General features: G+C 43.1%; 3 protein-coding genes across 8 annotated transcripts in view; 1 reads left to right on the top strand and 2 right to left on the bottom strand.

Moving 5' to 3' along the window:
* Nucleotides 1–3,209: 3,209 nt before the first annotated feature.
* On the bottom strand, nt 3,210–11,712 carry LRRC66 (leucine rich repeat containing 66). The gene is made up of 4 exons (XM_042871145.1): nt 10,831–11,712; nt 9,467–9,636; nt 8,206–8,536; nt 3,210–6,539 (listed from the first exon to the last, which is right to left on the bottom strand). The coding sequence occupies exons 1-4, from the start codon at nt 11,318–11,320 to the stop codon at nt 3,934–3,936; spliced, it is 3,597 nt and encodes a 1,198-aa protein (XP_042727079.1). The 5' UTR covers nt 11,321–11,712; the 3' UTR covers nt 3,210–3,933.
* Nucleotides 11,713–11,812: 100 nt separating this feature from the next.
* Nucleotides 11,813–18,007, bottom strand: SGCB (sarcoglycan beta). Its single transcript, XM_042871146.1, has 6 exons — nt 17,938–18,007; nt 16,732–16,941; nt 16,171–16,356; nt 15,888–16,079; nt 14,554–14,685; nt 11,813–13,908 (listed from the first exon to the last, which is right to left on the bottom strand). Exons 1-6 carry the CDS (start codon nt 17,959–17,961, stop codon nt 13,705–13,707), a joined length of 948 nt encoding a protein of 315 aa, XP_042727080.1. The 5' UTR covers nt 17,962–18,007; the 3' UTR covers nt 11,813–13,704.
* Nucleotides 18,008–18,750: 743 nt separating this feature from the next.
* The window catches only part of SPATA18 (spermatogenesis associated 18), a 19,711-nt gene continuing 17,968 nt past the window's right edge, over nt 18,751–20,493 (top strand). For all 6 annotated transcript variants that reach the window (XM_042872167.1, XM_042872166.1, XM_042872165.1 and 3 more), the window contains exon 1: nt 18,751–18,972. In XM_042872167.1, coding sequence (XP_042728101.1) covers nt 18,886–18,972 — 87 coding nt within the window. In that variant the 5' untranslated portion in view covers nt 18,751–18,885. The remainder of the gene's footprint in view (nt 18,973–20,493) is intronic.

Below are 20,493 nucleotides of genomic sequence, written 5' to 3'. Positions count from 1 at the left end.
GGTTGGAAACTGGCTGAAGGCTGCATTAAGAGGATTGTGATCAGAGGCACAGAGCCCATTTAGAGGACTGTAACTAGTGCTGTACCCCAGATCCAGGCTGGCCTTCAGTCCTTTTGAGCATTCTCCTTAATGGCCTGGATGATGGGCACAGCGTACCCTGAGCAAGTGGCTGATACAACAAAGGTTTGTGCTGTCGCTGAAAGGGATCTGGACAGGCTGGAGAAATGGGCTGGTATGAAACATATTAAGTTCAATGAAGGGAAATGCAAAGTCCTGCACCTTGGAGGAATAATCCCAAGTGCCATACAAGGACTGAGAAGCAGCTTAGCAGAAAGGAATTTGAAGGTCCTGCGGGATGCCAGGTTGAACCATGTCAGCAATGTGTTTTTGTGGTAGAGAAGATTAATGTTTGGACTGCATGAGGGGGAATGTCTTCATCAGGTTGAGGGTGGTGATCCTTCCCTTTTATTCAACACTGGTGAGGCCTTACCTGGACTGCTCTGTCCAGATTCGGGCTCCTCAGTACCAGAGAGATATGGATCTCCTGGACAGAGCCCAGTGGAGGGCCATAAAGTTGATGAAGGGAAAGAAGTGCCGCTCGTATGAGGGAAAGTTTTGAGAGCTGGGATTGTACAGTCTGGAAAGGAGAAGATGTAGTGTGTGTGGAATCCCATCAGTGTGTACAAGTATGTGAGGAGAGGGTGCAAAGAAGAGGGAGCTGGACTGCCCTGAGTGGTGCCCAGCACTAAATCAAGAGGCCATGGGTAAAAACTGGAGCGCAGGATGTTCTCTCTAAACATTGGGATGCACTTCTACGCTGTGAAAGTGAAGGACCACTGGAAGAGATTGTCCAGGGAGACTGGAATCTCCTCTTGGGGATCTAAAAAAGCCTACTGGACATGGGCCTGGGCACCCTGCTCTGCTTGAGTAGAGAGATACTGGACCAGATGGCCTCCACAAGTCCCTTCTAACCTCATCCTTCCTGTGATGTGGAGCATATGCTAAAGAAAACTCCAGGTATTATTCAAATGTAACACTGGGAGAGAAGACCAGTCTATTAGTATTTGAATGTAGTGATATTTATTTCTGGAAGTGTGTTTGTGAGTTCAATACAAGTCTTTCTCTTATCTTTTAGAAGACTTTGTTGATTATTTGACTTACAATGGGCTCTTGAGTTGGTCTTTGTAAAGCAGAAGTGATAATATCTAAGCAGAGCAGTAGAAAAGTTGTTAGCATTAGGACATGAAAATTGCAGCCTAAATGTATGTTACACATTCTTGGCTTTAGTTTTAAAAGGAACCATTAGTTAATCTTACTGTTTTATATTTCTTTCAGAGTTCCGTATCTAATTTTGAATGGGAAACAGTCTCTTAAAGCCTGACAAAATGAATAAAATATACATTTTGGACACATTTCTCAAGATTTTGTTTTAAATTTTGTGCACTAAAGCTATCACTCTGAAACTTTTTGACAATATTTTAATGTAAATGTCTTTAAGTAATATTCTCATGTGGAGACTATATTTGGGAAGCTGTTTTTCAGTAAGTTCAAGTTGATGATCAAAGCTGGAATCGCCTTCAGCACTTGTAAGAATGTTGTCTTCTCCTTTTATTTATGATTAGGTGAGTCACAGTCTTCTGTATTATGAAAATTTCTATATTGCTGTCCAAATAGTTTCTGATGTTAATCATATGTAGATTAAATGTGAATGTCTTTGTATTTGAGGTTTGTTTTCTAGCCCAGTAATTAATGTTCTCTGGAAAGACTGAAATGCTTTGTGCCTGTGGCAGACAACTTGTTAACTATCACTGTGTTGTAAACAAGTAGTTGAAAATCCAAGTTTTGTTTCACTCTGAGTTTGTCCACCAACTTGTAAGACTTAAGTTTTTTTCCTGCACTTATTGACTGAGGGATACAGTGTCTTTTCAACCCTTGAGCTTAGCACATGTGAGAAAGGTGTGCCCAGACCATTACCAACATACTGTCAGACCTTCATTCTTTGTTTGAGAATTCATACAGTATCTGTTCAGATTGTGGGTGGTGGGGTTTTTTTTTTTTGTTTTTATTTTTTTTTTACCTGAAGTTAGTGATGAAGCTATAGAAGTTTCAATGTCTCTGGAGCAATTGAGTTATACCTTTCAGGAAGTATGACTTCTATGGAGGAAAAAATAATAGGTATTCTAGAAAATGCTCAGTGATTAAATGAATGATGTTTTCTGTGCAAACGAGATGTAGTTGATTAAAAAAAAAAAAAAAACAAAAAAAACCAAAAAAACAAACAGCTGAATTGTAAAGAAAAGTGAATGATAATAGAATCCCAAAGGGATTCAGGAAACAGGAGGTTTGTAGCTTTGGGTACCTGGAGGAGGGCCTGGAGAAATAGGGTGAATGGAGAACAGGACACAGAATATGAAGAGCATTGGCTGGAAGCCACAGAAAATGTAAAAGGTTTTGCATTATCTCTAAGAGCAGTTGCTAATGATGTGAGGAAGTATTAAGAATGAGAAGTGGAGCGTTTGTGTTTTAACAGTAGCAAAGCAAGGGTGCAAGATTATGCAGAAATCTGAAGGTAAGTTTCAGACAGTTTCACAACAATATTGTGACAGTAGAAGGAAATAATTTGGCATGTGTTAAAAATTCCTTGAAGGAGCAAATGTATTTTTTTTGTGGATCTGATGAGAACAGCAAGTAATATTCTGAAGCTTTATTGCACAAAAGGAGTCTTAGAACACTTACTGCTCCTCAGAAGTAATGTACTGTATATAGTGCTGCTGCAGCATTCTGGTGTTTGGAGAAGATGAGAAACAATTTTGCCAATGTATATTTTGAAAGCCTGTTGAACTGTAGTAGCAGCAGCTGAGCAAATGTTGCTGTGACACCAACAGAGTCACACAGACACCTTTTTTTTTTTTTCTTTTTTTGCCATGATCCACAAAATTGGCTCACTTGTGTGGTTAGATTCTGTCTTAGTGTGTTAGCAGCTGGTACAACCCAAGGTCAGTCAGTGCATAACATAAAGAGCAAGTCTACATTGTCTTAATGTATTCCATTTTTAAAGTTGCTGTGGCCACTGTTACCTTCTGTGACCTATAAGTGATTTGCTTTACCCAAACTGTTATCCATGTCTTTTTTTTTTTACTTTCAGTTTGAAGTTTTTCTTGAAGAAAGCAGCCAAGCAGTGCTTTCTCTTTATGTAGAACATTTATTTAATAATCCTCAGAAGGTAAAAGCATTGGTAAAGTAGTCTTCATTATCTTTAATGAGAGTAACCTCTGCCCCTCTACCTAAATGTACTGTTTCTGTGTTTTGCAATGAATTCAAATCCCAGAGACTGCTAGGAATACAGCATTTGAATACTGCTTAGATTTTATGTAATATTGCAAAGCTGGGGAAATTCAGAGAATTGTAATCCAGAAATTTGTTTCACAAAAGCAGAAGGTGGTAATATATTTGATTTCACCTATAGGGTGATTCCTGTAGCAAACATGCAGTAATAGTAATGATGTAATAATAATTTCAGTGTTACATTTATTTTTGATAATAAAACTGTGCATGTTAGAATTTGCAAAGGAAACTAATATTTCAGTACCAACAGTAAGCAAGTATATTACTAGACCTCAGTTAAAGGTTTATTAGCAAACATAACTACTGAGGAGTTTGCTCATTCAGGTATCCTAGAGTTGCAACTACAAGTTTATTTTATCTGACTTGTATGTACACAAATATCTGTGTCAGCCTGGAGTAAGTTTTTTTCTGAATTAGATGAATCCATGCTTTACACATCACACAGGGCAGGTCTAGTTCCATAACCTGCATTTCTGAAGCTCAAGGCAGCTAGCTGTACTAAGCAAAGATAAGCAAAAAACCCAGTAACTTCATTCTAAGACTCAGTCACTTTGCACCTGTAGGAGGATAGCAATGCACTGCTGTGTCTCAACCATCAGCGTCTGCTCTCCTACTTTGCAAAATATTACCAAATCCATCAAATGCTCTTTTCTTCTTAATGAAAAGCTGGTGCTGTCCTAAACTGGTCTGAGCTTTTCGACAGCATTTTTCACTGGAATCTGGGAGGCTGGCAGCTGTTGTAGAACTGCTCTCTGGTGCTGTCAAAGAGGTGTCACCCTCCAGCTCACTGGGATCAGTTGTTGGGCAGGTTTTGTTTCCTGCAGTCTTTTGTGGGAACAGACCTGAGCTGTGCTGTGTGCTTCTGCTCAGGGAGCTGAGTGGGACTAGTGAGGAATACACATTCTCTTCACTTGGATCCAACTGGAAATAATTGTCTATGTTGAAGACTGACTGTGTTTTCCCTGGAGATTCAAGGTGCAATTTTGTCATAACACTGCAGGATTGCATTTCATCAGAAGAGCTACAGTTGTTGCTGCCCTGTAATTCCCTGTATTCATCACATTCTTCACTGAAACTTCTTTGTGTTTTATCTTCGTGAGTTGTAGCTGAATTAATGTGCTCACCCTGTGGTAATGACTTTTTCTCCATAATAACTGTAGAAGGTTTTTCAGTTGTGTTTTCAGATACGGATGGATGAGGTGACTTGTTGCTGGCTGTGCTGGCATGTGGGAGAGGTGCTTTGCTAACAGTTGCATTCAAACCAGTATCAAGAGGAGTACGAACAAAATGATTGTTCTCAGATGTATTCATGTTCCATCTCAGAGCAGTGTCCCCTTCCCAATGGTCGCTTTCAGAGGAGGTCTCATCTGTGAGCTGCTCTGTGCTTACCTCTGGTGCGTGTTCCTTCTGTTCTGTGGGACTGTGTCTGAGGAGGTGCTGTGGTTGAAAGGAAAACTGGTGTGGCTGCAGCTCAGCATCTTCAGGAGTATTTTCGGTATCTGTTGCATATGTAGGAGAATGTTTTAATGAAAGTGGTGTGTTGCTGAAGTCTGTGTTGTGCTTGTAGGGAGAATCAGAAATTGAGTTTTGTGCTGTTGACTCCTTAGTAAAATAGTCAAATGCATCAGGAACTTCTGGACTTGAATTAATTGAGTCTGAACCTGATGTGCTTACATGATCACTGCATTTGGCAGCGTGAGCTGATGCTGCTTCAGGTATGATGGTATTTGACCCGTAATCTGTAGTGGTTCCAAAATATGCATTGTGCTTATCTCCATTTTTTCCAATATGCCGAAGTTCTGCAGCAATGCTCAGGGATTCTAGCGGTGCTGAGAAATTACCAATTCCATTTGTGTCAGCTTTCTCCAGTGATGACAGAGGAGCTGGCAAGTTGCTGCTAACGCTGATTTGTTCCAGGTCAAAGTCTTCTAAAGAGCTGCAGTCACTCATCGTGAACAGAGTCCCTTCATCTGAAGAACTGTCACCAAAGAAATCTGCAAAATGACCTTGCTCATTTCTACAATCTCTTTTACAGCTGTGCTCTGTATGAGGAGTGTTTTCAGGTTTTTGGTGAATGCTTAAGTTCTCAATATTTGCATCTCTCTTAGAGCTACTGGGTAAAATAAGATTTCCCATGTCACTGTTCATATTTACGTTGCTATTTAGACCAAATTCTCTATCATAGCTTTGCCTCCCAGGCATAAATTTTGTAGAGCTTATAGGTTCATGATGTAAAATGTTCCCTTTGTATTCAGGTGTTGCCTCTGACTGCTGCTGACCAGATCTGTTGCCCACCTCATTGTCTCTGGAATATTGCACACTGGTTTGGGGTTGTACTGTGGGAAGTGGGAAGCCAGCATCTCCTGTGCAGTGTAAATCTGTGTCTGCAGGATCCGTGTGAACTGAGTGAGAGCCAGTGTTGTGTCTGCTGGGCATGGGAGGGACTCTGCTCTGCTCTGAATCTGTGCTGTTTGCGTACTTTGGGTCTTTCCATGTTGACAAGCTGTTCCCCATTAATTTCCCTGGTGTTACTTCATTGTTGTTCTCGTAATCCATCCTTACAGTAAGCTGTCCAGTGTACATGGCATCACTGCTATTAGTTTTGGTGTTGAAAGACACGCTATTTTTTTTTATGTTAATCTCATTATTGCTTTCTTTTGGGAACTCCTCAGTACTTGGTGTGTGTCCAGTGCCACCAATGACATTTTCATACAACTGAGCAGTTCCTGTAGGAGAAGCATGAGTGCTTCTTGAATAATTCTCATAAAAAACAAACTTATTATGCTGTGTGTTCATTGGGTTGCTCACGGAGTGCTCTCCGCTTGGGGTTTCATCTGAAAAGGCATGGTTAGCGTAGATGTGCTCTGGAGCCGGGGCTTTGATCCTGCACATGCGCATCCACAAGCGTGTGAGGCAGGGCCTGGCCAGGACGCCCAGGCAGAAGGCACAGAGAAATGTAATGAACACTGAGAGGCATACGGCCAGCGTCAGGTCCTGCTGCGTTCCTCCTGCTCTAACACCTGCATTGGTGGCCCGAGTTTTTCTAACCAGAGGTGCTGGAACCTTTTCTTTTACCTGTACGTTGTAGATGAGATACTTCTTCCTTGTTGTATTAAAAGTACACATATATAGATGAGGAAGACCGCTTTCCTTTGAAATTTTGCCTTTAGGTGTCCACCATGAGACTCCATTACCTGAAATGAAAGAAAACACAAATTGAAACTTTCTTAAAAGCAGAGTATACTTGGCTGGTGGAGTCAGGTTATTTCTATACAGGCATACTCTGACCTATCAGTGATAATTTTTGTGTTATTTTTATGAAAATCAATTTTTTTTTCACTTATCATTGTGCCAAATATATGTTAAATAGGCTTCTATTTTCTATGCATTTAAAATACAGAATGTGCAGTGTGTTAACAGCAAGCTTTACAAGAAGAATGATGTGGATGAGGGAGGAGGACCCCGGGCTGATGGCTGGTCTTTGCCATGCTATAAACCACTGTGTCTCTGCGTGGTGCAGGATGCACTTAGCATCCCAAGAGTGCCTGAGAGCAACCTGTCAGGTCTTTGCCAGTGCTTTAACTGCTGCGTTGTTCCTCTGGTTACTGCTCAGGTTGCAGCAAAGACAGTTGGCAAATCAAGGCAATTTGTGTGCACCCAAGTGTTCCAGCCTCTAGCAAGTGTAGGATGTGGCTGGTTTCTGCCTTTTGGAATGTATTCCAATGTTGTATGTACAGCTTTGCTTTTGGACTGCTTACGCTTCCACTTGAGTTTAGGTGCCATACAGTCTGTTGACTTGAACCCTGATCACATTTTCTGTGATTTATTTGGAAAGCAGAACAGAAGGGTGGTATTTCTGATAGATTAATTATTTTCATTTGGGGATAAAGTGTTCCAAAGGGAAAGCCTTATACCTCAAAGTACTATTAGTTCGTTAAATTGTATTGCATTGTGGTTGATGCCAAATGCCTCTTCTCCTTTGGATTTCGTCTCAGTGTTCCTTCTGCAAAATCTGAGCTCTGCAGGTTTTTGTTTCCCCTGTACTGCAAGTGCTGTGCCCATGTCTGCCGAACTCTGCACTGAGCAAGCTGCAGTCCATGGGGGCTGCACTTATGTAGGGGTTAGATATTAGGAAGAAGTTTTTCCACACAGAGGTACTGACACACTGGAATAGGTTGCCCAAGGAGGTTGTGGATCCCCATCCCTAGAGGCATTCAAGGCCAGGCTGGATGTGGCTCTGGACAGCCTGGTCTGGTTTTTGGTGACCCTGCACATAGCAGGGGGTTGAAACTGGATGATCATTGTGGTCCTTTTCAACCCAGGCCATTCTATTGTTCTATGATTCATTTCACTCTAATGTGACCAAATACCAGAAACTCTGCTGTATCCTTCTCCTTTTTCTGCATTCCTCCGGAACTGCTACCTCACAGCTGTTAACTGCAATAAGAGAAAAGCCCATTCTGTGCTTTGTTTGCATTCAATAATTAACTTACACATTTGCAACATATTGCATACTGGAATTTGTATATGGTTGGACTTTAGCATCACTCTTTAGTTAACACAGGAAATGAGATGAAGGCATGAGGGTTGGAACTAGATGATTTTTGAGGTCCTTTCCAACCCAAGTTATTCTATGATTCTGTTCTATGATTTCTGTGATTCCATTCTATAATTCCACTTTTGAGAAATATGACTTTCAAATTTTTTGGTGTAATAATTATTAATCAGCATGTTAAATTGTCACTTGGTTATATTTAAAGCAGCATCTTCAGAAACCCACTTTCCTAACCAGATTTCTGTGAGCATTCTGCATGCAATAGGATTTTAGCAGTGCATGGGGCACAGCCTCGTTCCACATACCCAGTGCGTTACCCACGCTGCAGCGCAGCACTGATGTCTCCCTCGGTGGGACCACAGCTGTCCTGGACAAAACACTGTCACTGCAGTTCAGGTGGAAACGTGAAAGGTACAGCAGAGGCTTCTGTGAGCTGGTGGCAGTTTTACTGCAAGATGTAATCAGCTTTTCTCTCGTGGAGGCAGAAAAAAAACGGAGTAGATGTTTCAAGGCATGAAGTCTGCAGTTACATATCCAGGAATTGTTGAACAAATCCACTTTGAGTTGAAAGATGTTCAAATTGATTAATAGGTGAGGTAGAATGGTTGTCAGAGGGTTTTCACGGAGATCCACGACCTACGTGGAAGTGATTAATTCAGAATTAATTTCATAGCATTCTTAAGATTGGAAAAGACCTCATAAGGTCTCTGTGTCTAGCTACCAGCCAGTAACCCCATGCCCACTAACCAGGTCCCTCAGTGCCACAACCACGCAGTTACTGAACACCTCAGGGATGGTAACTACTACCTCCCTGGACAGTCCATTCCATTGCCTCACCACTCTTTCTAAGAATAAGTCTTTACTAATCATTTGGTAAGAACAGAACAGAATCTGAATCACAACATCAACCGTAACATTTATTTTATTAAAGAGAGCATTTTTAAAGTATCAGGAACAACATCTGTGTTAGAGATGCCAAAAATACTGCACTGAGGTTTTTGATTTTAGGACAGGGGTTTGGCAGCCTTTTATTGTAGGCTACTTCTGTGTGGCTGGGAATCTGCATGGCTCTTGCCAGAGGATGCCTGCAGTTAATGCAAGGGGCTGTTCAGTCTTTTTATGACTCTCTGGTCTCTTTAGAAATAGCCTCTTCAGCCTCATTTCTTCTGCAGCTCATGTGCAATTCCTTCTCAGCTGGACAGTGCCAAAGTTGATAAAAGGCCCTTCATAACATTTTAGTGTTTTGCCTTTCTTTGAGGAGTGGAAAGGGCATGTGTGTCTGAACACACGTGGAAGGGATGGGGGAAGGAAGTCCGTGGAATTATGTGCTGGCTTGTGGCATAGTTAAATGGGTAATTGCTTGGCTGTATTTTGTATATTTACAATTACATGTTCCTATGTATAAAAGCAGTTGTGCTATATACAAGTAATGACTATTTAAATTATTTGCCTAAATTTTTATAATTGTGCATTAATAATCAGACCAATATAATCATTACTGAATAGCTGATTCAAGAATCTTTTAGTGGTGATTAGCACAAAACACTGAAACTGTTGTAGTGCTACCTGTAGTTTGTTGAGATCCTTGAAGGCGTCAGGATGAATGTTTGCTATCTTGTTGTTTTGCAAGTAGATATTTTTCAGCTGCGAACAGTTGTGAAAATCATTCAGGTCAATCTGTAGTATGCCATTGAATGACAAACGGACAGTTTGTAATGACTGCAGCAGTCCTAGCCCTAGAAAGAGCAGAATTATTTTACGTTTCATATTCTTGTTTTCCCAGTTGTCAGGTGGTTTTAAAAATTGTTTGCAGCAAAATTAATTCCATTGCTGCCTACAGTAACTAGTGGCTGCAGACTTTGACTTACTGTGCCTTTTCCACACAATAGTTGTCCCATCCTGAAAGCTGTATAACGTCAACAGCAGGCATCAGCAGGCATTGTCATATGTTCACAATCAAAGGATTTTTTTTTTTTTTTATTGCATCTCCATAAAAGCAGGAACATTCCTTCATGCTGTGAAAATCATCCTGATCTCTGTACTTTTAGCATGCTTCTCTGGAGAATGAGTGGTGACAAAGGAATGGTTTGAAGAGATGGACTGTATTCCGTTAATTACTTCAAATTTAATTGCAAATAAAATATGGGGATGCAAAAGCTGACGCAGTTTCTCCTCTTCACTACCATCCGCATGTTCACACACATTTTTCAGATGGGGAATTATTTGAACTGTAACCATAAGACATACATACACCTGACTGACATCAAAAGCATGTTGTTGCTTTCATATCCCTGTGTGCCTGTGAATGAAGTGTGACAGTGTGTCCTTCAGCAAACCCTCGTTAGCACAGCGTCTGCCCTGCATAAGCAGCTCCATGGAATGCTGAAGATGTCTTGTTTTCTTACACACTGTGCAGGGAGCCCCTAAGAGCCCCAGTTTAGCAAAGTCTTAAATAATTGTTAATAGGAGGTGTCAACTGGGGTGCTAGATGGCAAGTTTGTTTTAAATGAACTGAACATATTTTCCTGTCTTTGCAAAATACTGAATTTGGGTTTTATTTAGAATAGCATTGACTTTATTCTAAGGAGCAGCATGAAATTGCTTTTGTAATTTTCTTAGATATTAATGTTCACAATTGAGATCTAGAGGCTAGTGGTCTTCCTTGCCTCTCATGGGGTAAATTTTAGTTATACTTGACTGACATTAAGCATTACAATTGCAAAGACTGTATAAAACCAAACACATCCCAAACGACCCATTTGTTGCTGAACAATCTTCAATCTCTATTTGGACACAGGTGAAACCTGGCCACATCTTACACATAACCAGTGAAGACAGTCTTATTCTAAATCTAGTAAGATGTACTGAATTTTATCCCAAACTAATTTACTCCTTGTGAGTGAGGTCCTTAAATGTTTTGAAATGCTCACCTGTTGGAACTGCATGGAGGTTATTCCTTCCAGCTGACAGTACTTTCAAGGCAGGCAGGAAACGGTGGATTTCTCCCAGTGTTTTAGACCCATGTGCAGGTGTGGGTGGGTGCAGTGTGAGGGTGCTGATAGAGTTACCATTGAGGTTTAGAGTTTCCAAAATGGGTAAATTTCTAAAAGCGGTTACGGAGATGTCAGAAATGAGGTTGTTACTGAGGTTCAGGTGTTTCAGCATCCAGTCTTCACTTCTCCCGGTGGTGCACAGGAAAGTTTTGATGTTATTGTAACTTAGATCGACTGTTTCTGCTGTTAGTGATATATCTTCTGGAATAGCACCTAGTCCCATGAAAGAGCAATTCACTATGAACTTCTCATCCCACCAGCAGTCTGTATGGCGATGTGTATTAAGAAGCTGCTTGGTTCCCACTGATCGAAGGTGATTAAAGTAAAGGAGCAGCACAGCTGTGACACTCAGGTGAACGTTATCCATAATGTCTGTACGTAAGATGTAAAATTACGGTAAGTTCAGCATAACAAGAGGCGAAACAGAAAGAAGAAATACTTTGGCGTTCAAAAAAATCAACACTAAACAGACACCCAACCATTACCAGTGTTCTGTCTGAAACCCACAGCTTTAGAGGGTTAGAGATTTTTGAAAGAAGTACTTCCATAAGCTGGGGAGCTTCCCCCTCACTCCCCCTCTCCCAAAGACAATCCAAACCTTTTCTTTCTCTTCCAGCCCTTCAGTTGAGAAACACAGCTTCTCAGGAACTCGTGAACTAACCACAGTAGAGACTTTTGAACTGTGACTTCAGGTATAATATACAGCTATTGCTGATCAAAGTCCACCAAATATAACCTATGACAAATAGCTGTGGAATGATTTTCATACTTACAGTTAACACAGTAGCAGTTTCTCTGTCAACACAACAATATGTTTTAATGAAAAAAACATGTTTTACAAATAACTCTAAACCACAGCTGAGTCTTAAAATTTATTTTTTCATTTAAAAACAAATTTCATTTAAAAACAAAAATTAGAAATGCAACTGTCTTCCAGCTACTGAAGTAACCACCACTTTTACAATGCTGAGAATTCACCACAAGTGCGTTGCTTTGGTGTACCCAGTAGGTATCTTACACAGAAGCATGTAGAACACGGCATTTCAAGTGATTCTGTGGGACTGAAATAAACAGTGTGCCACACAGTGTTTTAAATAAGCATAGAAAAATGTACTTCAGGCAGTTAGAAGATAAACAGCAAATAACTGCACAACACGGGGTATGCGATGTCAACATTTCTCAAACTCTAATGAAGGCAACAAAATACTTTACCAAAGCATAAATAGTGGCCAGCAAGACAGTAACTCATATCACTGGGCATTTATATGACTGGTTTTGCTACATTTTGACTAAAAATCCACAATTCAAAATCAATTCTCCAGACTATGATTTAAGAGTACCTTTGTGACACGTCTCTCAGCTATGCTGTGTGTAGTATAAGAATTCCTGATAATTATAGGTCTGGAATCCAATCCTGGAACGTAGGCATGATATCAAGCAGAGAAGAGCTATAAAGTGCTCTCCATGTGTATTCTACGTGACCAAGGCAGTATCTGTAATTTACCAAGTTCTATTATTTCAGCTTTGAGAACACTGCTGCTTATATTTATATATAAATACACACACCAGTATTAATGTCAGTTATGTATGTCAGTATTTGCATGTATATGCATATCTGTGTAATATATATGAATATAAGCAGCATTCTATAATGTACATATAACTATGCATTATACACATGTATATATGTGTAAATAAAGTGACAAACTGTGCCATTATCAAGTGAGTGCAAGAGCTAAAAATGTAACAGTTTTATCTCCTCAGGTGAAACATTCTCATTGGGAACTGCTTAGTGCCACAAACATGCATGTTTTCAGTATGATTAATACATATTAAATGTAGTAAAACTATGAAGTTCATGAATTCAGTATGCAAAACATACTTTATGTTTGTATTTCCCATAATATTTAATGTAATTCAATGGCAGCAGGAGCTGACTTGTCTTTTGGAATTCAGCGTACTTTGAGAGCTATAAAACAAAGGTAGGTAATTCATATTCCCGTAACAAATGCCCAATTCTGAAGTTAACATTTAATTTCTGCACAACTTTTAGGGAGATAAATATGTGCTTATCTAAAAAAACTTGTTGAAAAAATGACTTGCAAAGTCACTATTGTGGCCTCTTCTATTTAGATTACTTGATGCTACTGTAAAACAAAACACACAGCAAACCTATTTCAAACAGAAGAAAAGTACACGGGGGAAGAATGAGGATAATGAGCTGATCTCTTTTTAGCACAGAACACCATCCCTCTACAAAAGCAGTTCTAAGGCTACAGTAATTTATTTATAAGGCCCCAGCTCACCATAGATGTAGTTTCACTGTTGACAAATTCAGATATACCTGTGGTTACTCTGCTGTCACGGGATCCAGTACCATCACAAAGAATTGCAGACTTCACTTTAACTTCAGAATTGAATACTGACAATTCACAGGAAAAAAAGAGACCTGACCTTAAGACACTGCTGCTTACAGTTATGTTTCAGTTCTTTAAACACATTCTACTGATCCCAATTCAGGAAGGCATTTCAGTATGCACACAAACTGAAAGCTCGCTGAATCGGTGTTGCTATTATGGCTAGCACAACGATGGCATTAAACTGCTGAATGTAACAGCCTGTGCTTAAAAATATTATGTAATAAATGTTAGTATAAACTCTTGTAGAAACAGAAATCCTTGAAGGCATGCAGTTACTTCATACAAATACTTGTAAACACATAAGAGAACTCTTCTGGTAGTGCTTTGTGTCTCAGTGTGTGGCTCCACACGGATTGACAGAGGTCTGACAACCCATGTTGTGACCTGTCACCTGCACCTTGAACAGTGTTCCATCCGCACACATACACAGCTTGAATCGCAGCCAGTTGCCGTTGTTAAACTGCTCCCCATAAGAAGAGCTTGGCAGTCGCGACGGGCTGACCATCACAGTTCCATTCAGGATAATGCTGTTTTCCTTTCAAAAGGGAAGGAAAAAAAGAATTTTTAGGAAGGACAAGCTAGTTTAACTACAAATTATGTTGTTAGGAAGGTTGTAGAAATCTACAGAATATAACATAACACATAAGATGGTTTCACTGTTTAAATTCATGAATAACACCCATCAGTTTCTCCATTGCAGCCATGGTACTTTGCTGTTCTAGTGGTAGATCAGTACTTAGAAAGCAGTGGTAATGTGCCAGACAATTCTTCACAGACCTATAAGCAAAGGCAGTGAATTAAAAATAAATGAAATGGACTAATTTTAGTCTCTGTGCTTCTGTTGAAGGTCACTGTCCACAGTAAAGGTTCAGGAAAAGAACATGTATTCCCTTTGGTGTTCATTTCAGTGCAAAAAAACAGTAGCTTACCTTGAATCTCTTCATGGGATTTTAGTGTCTTATAGTATTAAAACAGCATTACCTGAACACTGCTAAGCCGCAAATTAAAAGCGTAACAATAATCTACCTTTAAAAAATCCAATTAAATATGCTGATTGCAACCAAACTTTTATGAATTATTATTTTATATAAAATTTGAATCGATACAAAACAAAAAGAGTTAACTATCAGCTTGAACTTGAAAGAAAGATGTTCAGAAAATGCTGTTGTGAAATACTTACTGCTTTAAGCTCCATGTTGCCCCCCATTCGAAACTCAATGGTCTTGCCTGTGATGAAAACGCCTTCATTTCCACGGACAATAGCACGGCCATCAACCTTTATGTTTAGGTCACTGGTTGCATTGCTAGTAATCTAAAAATGTACACAAACACAAGTATTACAGATCAATGAAAATGTGCCACTTGGGTTCATCTGAGTAACTTTAATAATCTTGCAAACATTGCTCAATAATTTAATAAAAAAACTTCAATGTGTTTTGTGCCCTTCTCCCATTATAACTATGAAGATTTTGCCTGTTTGTTATTTTCTACATTTACATTTGCATGGCTTGCTTAATTTTGGAAGGTATGTAACATAGTTTGTCTGTGTATCACTCAACTGTGATAAAAATAACTCACGTGACAGTTGCATGGGATACAAAATCAATGCTGCAAGCAACTGCAGCCTTCCATGTAAGGACTAATTGTGTAAACTTGTTCCTCTGTTCTTATTTAACCTGTTGCTCTGACATATTTAAAGTTCTACTTGTTATTTTTCTCCCTGCTGCATACTTTTTAATTGCCAGCCAGCAGAGAAAACATAAGGGAGAAAATGAAAACCCCTGTCTTTTCTTGGTCCTGAGACACATGCAACCCTCAATAAACCCACTGACACCACTCTGTTAAGTGTTACATAACAGAACTGTGTGCAGTACTGTGTTTGGAAAACCTTTCTTATGACTGATATGCAAGAAAGAAATTTCAGTCTGACATGAAGACTGACATTATGCATACAAAAATATACAGGTTTTTGATTCTCTGATAAATAAAATATATTTAATGTAGAAACCAAACTAAGAACACGTTCAACCTGGAAGCCATGAACTAACAAAACTCATAATGCCACGATTGTTCTCTATGCTTCTTTGAAATTCTGATTGTACTGACATTTATCACCAATAGAACGAAAGCGATGCACGATGTTGAAAGTTCTTACTAAAAAAAGAAAAGCTTTTCATAGGAATTTTATTTCTGAAACAGCTCTCCACATACAAGCTAATGTATGTAGATGCTTAACACAAAGTCACACAGGGCTTCCTAATCCTGATGATGGAGCCAGCATGGTATTCCAGATGTTACACTTGCTTAATAATGCCAGTTTTCATTTCTATTCTAATTTTTAGGACGCGTTTGGTTTTCAGAGGTGCCAATTTTAGCTATATTCAGTCACATTTCTAGATTTGGAAAATGAAATTAATAAATTTCTTCCGTATTCTCCAACTAAGACAATTCTGTAATTAGCTTTACAGAGAGTACTTAAGGAAGTTAATTTTTTAGAAGTTGAAGAAGACATACCCTCTCTGTAGAGGCCTTTTGTACGTTCAAGATTTTAACTCCATTTGGCAGATGAAACTCATGAGTTTCATAGTCTGTGCTGAACAGAGTATTTTGTGTCCGGGGGTCAACAAATTCCATGCCAATATCACTGGTGATGGAAGTTTTGTCTTTTTCCACACTAAGCTTGGTTGTTCCTTGCTGAAATACAATCTTCAGAAGCAAGAGTCTTTAAGTTAATGATGTTTCAAACATTACGTTTATTAATAACCCGAGTGTCATTCCAGTTCAGGATATAACTTACAGGCTGATTATTTCCAGTGATCACCAGATCTTCATTCCGTCTGCCTCCTACAGTGCTTTTATACAGTGGATGTATCACCCCCATGTCAGAAACTTGCTTAAACCGCAGTAAGCCGCTCTCGTGGAACTCCATGCTGTCACAGCCATTGGGGCCGATTCGAATCACTGCCCAGATAACAAGTGTAATCTGAAAGAGAAACACACCTTGTCAGACATGACTTCAATATTACAGGTAGCTTAACAGTGAATCCTGGATACATCTGTACTGCACTAATAACATTCCATGTATTTTCTGCTGCGGAGTTTCTGGAAGGGAGAAAGAGCATCAAGGCTCCTGCTGGGACTGTGCCAGTGAAATACGGATGACTGAACTGGAAGGATTCTTCTGTCTAATTCTGCACAAAGTACGAAGGAGCAAAAAGGAGAGGGAAAAAATTATGTGCCTCCCTCAGTACTTTTTATGTCCTTCTCAGCCATACTGGAGTACGAGTCTTCTTTCTCTAATAAACAGTCAAAACAAAACACATCCTAACATTGCTTACAGCCTAAGTATTATACTCACAATCAGATTGATGACAGCCAAAATAAAAAGAAGGACGATCACACAGATGGCCAAATTGCCTTTCCTGCCACGTAAGCCTGTCTTATGGAGTCGGTCTTCATCAATTGGAATGTACCCGGCTTTGAAGTTACTGTTGTGCTCCTTATTGACGTTCCTGCGTTCTACAGCCTTCTCACGCATAGATTTCTTCACTGGCCCATTGGAACTTTGCTATGATACAAAACACGGGTTAGCTGCTGCGAGGTGTGTATAAACCCACCAAAGTGATACAAGTCTACGTATGCAAAAAAATACACAACTGATCATTGGAATATATTATATTCCACCCAGGATTGATTATGTTTTATTACAGCCCGCCACTCTGTACTTACAGTATAAAGCCACTGCCAGCCAATCTGTTAGGGGGAATGGGCCTGGCTGGCTGTAACTTACTGTTTGACAGTGATTGGATTGCAAGGTGCTTCCCTGCAAACAGTCCTATTAGTGCATATCAGAAACTCTCATAAGACATTCATAGGGAAAGAAAGCTTGATTTTCCCGGCTATTTCCATAACTTTGTACACTACTTTGTTCCACCTTTCCTGAATGACTCAGGTCGCTGTGCAAAGGTCCAAAAAGGGGTTCAGTCTTTTGATGGCACAAGGTGCGTTCGGCTGGATCCCGGAGCTGCCCCGTGCGCTCCTGCACCTGCACGCGGATGGACCGATGCGGCGGGCGAAGACGCCTTCTGTTTTCTTTCGGAGCCGAGCAGGAAACGGTACCGAGAAAGGCGCCTGACCTGCGCACAGTCTGACGTGCCGAAGCCAACCGAGCTCGCCCCACGCTCCTGCACGCCCCGAGCCGAGCGCGGTGACTCAGGCGCAGCTCTATTTATACGGCGCGGATAACGGGCCGCTCCGTCACCCAGCAGCGGCTCATTCCCACTCGCGCAGCGCCGCCGCGGCTCCGTGCCAACGCGTCAGAACACCTCGCTTCCCAAACGCACTCTCTCCTCTCGCTTTCCCCCTCGCCCCCCCCCCAGGCCCATGCACGGCACTCCGGCTGCTGTCACGACCGCGGCGCGCAGTCAGCCTCCCGGCGGCCCCACATGTTCGGAGGGGGACATCTGTTGGCCGCCGGGATCCCCGTCCCGAGCGCGGCTCGGACCCTCACCGCGAAAGCCGCGCCCCCCGCCCGGCCGTCCCGCGCCGCGCCCCGCGCACGGACCTGCTCGGAAGCGGCCGCCGCCATCTTCCTCGGGTGCCGCCGCGGCTGCGGCAGCTCCGCACTCCCCCTGCCGGAGAGAGGCGGCGGGGCTGCCCGCCGACGGCCCGCCGCTCTCCGCAGGGACGCCGACCGACTTCCCGGCGCCTTGCGCTGCGGATTAGCGCCGTGACCCTCACGCGCGTCCCCGAGCCCATCGCGACACTCGCACGGCCCTGACGTCAGGCGGGGACCGGCCCCGCGGTGACCGCGCGTTGCGGAGCGGTTTTCCCGCAGTGAAGCGTTCGAGGCTGGCAAAAGGCTGTTGGAATAAGGAGCTTCTCCACGCACGTGGCGAGCAGCCCCTCAATAGCGCATATGTGAGCGTTCCCAGCCACAGGTCCCTTCGCAAATAACTCAAGGATTTCTCTGCGTTAAGCCACAGGGGCATTTATTTATTTGTTTTTTTTTCCACGCTAGGAAATGAAAACGAGGGGCGCGGTGAGACATCGCTCCTGCTCCATCGCCGCCTCCTCCTCAAGCCCGTACCCGCGGGGCGGCCGGGCGCCCCGGGCCGGCCGCAGCAGCGAGGGGGGCTGCGGACGGCATAGAAGTGTTATGGCGCCACCTGGTGGACGCACCGCGTGCCCCTGCGCTCCCCGCCGCGCTGGGCCGGGCCCGGCTGGGGGGAGCAATGGCGCCGCGGGGTGGCCACCCCGTTGCCACAAGCAGAGCGCGTCCTGCTTGCGTCGTCCTGGCACCCACCGCGGCCGGCCTACGTTATAATCGCGGCTATAAAGGCAGCGGCGCCGTGGCGCCGCCCACAGCCGTGAGCCCCGGCGGGAGGCGTCAGCTCCTCCCGTGCTACCATCGGAGGGCTCCCGGGTGGACGGGACGGGACAGGACAGGACAACGAGACCGCAGCAGCCCGTCCCGGTCACGGGCCCACCCGTGAGAGAGCTGCCCACGAGCATGGCTGGCAGCTTGAAGAAGCTTGTCAAAGCCGAGAGCTGCCGGCTAATGCAAGAGAAATTAGAGAGCTGGTCTAAGGACTATGAGGTGCGGAGAGCCGCGGAAACCCGCATCGGCTGCCTCTCCCCGGGATCCGCGGGCAGCGCGGCCGTGGGGCCGCAGGGGCGGCGGGAGGCGGCGGTTGCCCGGAGCCCGCTGAGTTGTGATTCCGCGCTGATCGCAGCTGTCCTCTGAGCGCCGCTTTGGGACGCGCACGTGTACACACTGCTGCCTCCTGGCGTGCACAGCTGCAACGTTGTTAGTTTTCCTGTGCTTGTGGCGAGGGTGGAAAGCTGGAAGGGATCTGCGCGCTGCAGTAACCGAGACAAAGTCAAAGAGAGTTCTGCTGCGCAGGTGGTAGGAGGCACGAGGCGAAACAGCGGCCAAGGGAAGGGCAGAGGGTGCTCGGGGAGTGCTGCGCAGGGGCCTGGGGGCAGAGAACTGCACGGGGAGGAGAAAGCTGGAGGCTGGCGGGAGGGGATGGAGGAGGATTCGGCTGCAAGGCAGCAGCAGGGCTGTGTGAAGAGAGAAGAGGGCAGGAGGTGGAGGGGGCGAAACCGTGTGAGCAGGACAGGAAGGGTTACATCGAGGGGAAGGTGTGGCGATGGAGGGAACTGAGGCTTGGAAGTTGTAAATATTCTCAGCAGTGACGATGGCCACAACATCCTCACTCCTGTGTCTCAGGGCACTGTGGCTGCCCTCAGCCTGCTGCTGTGACCGGTGGGTGAAGGTCTTGAGCCGAGATGCGACCCTTTTGTGCATACCTTGTTGTATGCAGGGTTACAGCCTTTGTGCAGGATTCCTGGCCGAGGGCAATCCTAAGGAGTAGAAGTAGAGGTAGTAAAGGGTAGTAGAGGTAGTAAAGAAGTAGAGGTAGTAATAGTAGAAGGAGGCTGGTAAAGGTTTGCAGAGCATGGAGGAACAGGAGCACTCGCCTTATACATTGCATGTGAGTGCTGGCAGCAGGCCTTGGGGCTGCTCAGCAGCACAGGAGGTGGGTGAGTGCAGTCCACAGGTCCTGGAGATGGAGACGAGCAGCTCTGCTGCAAGGAGCAGAGCTGGCAGATGGGAGCACTGTAGGTGTCATGTCAGTGTAATGAGCTGGAAAAATGCAATTTGCAGTGGTGTTCTGGTGAATGTTAGCAGGGTGAGACTGTACTTCTTGAGGACAGAGGAAAGCTGCTGCTTGAGGCGACTATGGATGGGTGAGGGTCATTCCTGTTTTCAAAGCTCCTACGAACTACGTGGAGCCATGGAAGCGTAAGGACCTGGTGGTCAATGCAAGGTGAAGATGATAGCTGTGTTACAAATAAAGATGAAGGAAGTGGGTACAAAGGATGTGGTTTTTTCCTGGCAGGTGCAGGAGTGTCCTGAGAAGTTGAGCTCCATAATTTCCTTTTGGGAATTGTATTTGTTGAAAGTTATTTAATTTTACTGTTCTGTTGTTTCCTAGCTTAATGCTGGGGTTTGCCCAGACTTGAGTATTGCTTGTTTCAGCTGATAACTCTTAAATCAGGTGAAACTACAAAGAGCTCTTGTGGCTGTTGATAAAGTGTTTTTTGGGGGTGT

Source organism: Lagopus leucura, unplaced genomic scaffold, assembly GCF_019238085.1.
Source record: "Lagopus leucura isolate 7727_CA_CO unplaced genomic scaffold, USGS_WTPT01 Super-Scaffold_100004, whole genome shotgun sequence".
NCBI classification, from domain to species: Eukaryota; Metazoa; Chordata; class Aves; order Galliformes; family Phasianidae; genus Lagopus; species Lagopus leucura.
Note: the sequence above shows the minus strand (reverse complement) of the source record. Positions and strands in the feature narration are given on the sequence as shown.

What these genes read in the sequence shown, in the direction of transcription:
- LRRC66 (XM_042871145.1), bottom strand. Translation starts at nt 11,320, where the DNA reads ATGGATAACGTTCACCTGAGTGTCACAGCTGTGCTGCTCCTTTACTTT. An exon ending in CCTCCATGCAGTTCCAACAG is followed by an intron (nt 9,637 to 10,830) that starts GTGAGCATTTCA and finishes TGCTCTTTCTAG; the next exon opens with GGCTAGGACTGCTGCAGTCA. An exon ending in AGGATCTCAACAAACTACAG is followed by an intron (nt 8,537 to 9,466) that starts GTAGCACTACAA and finishes ACTTCCACGTAG; the next exon opens with GTCGTGGATCTCCGTGAAAA.
- SGCB (XM_042871146.1), bottom strand. Translation starts at nt 17,961, where the DNA reads ATGGCGGCGGCCGCTTCCGAGCAG. An exon ending in CGGCGGCCGCTTCCGAGCAG is followed by an intron (nt 16,942 to 17,937) that starts GTCCGTGCGCGG and finishes TTTGTATCATAG; the next exon opens with CAAAGTTCCAATGGGCCAGT. An exon ending in AAAAGGCCTCTACAGAGAGG is followed by an intron (nt 14,686 to 15,887) that starts GTATGTCTTCTT and finishes GTACATTTTTAG; the next exon opens with ATTACTAGCAATGCAACCAG.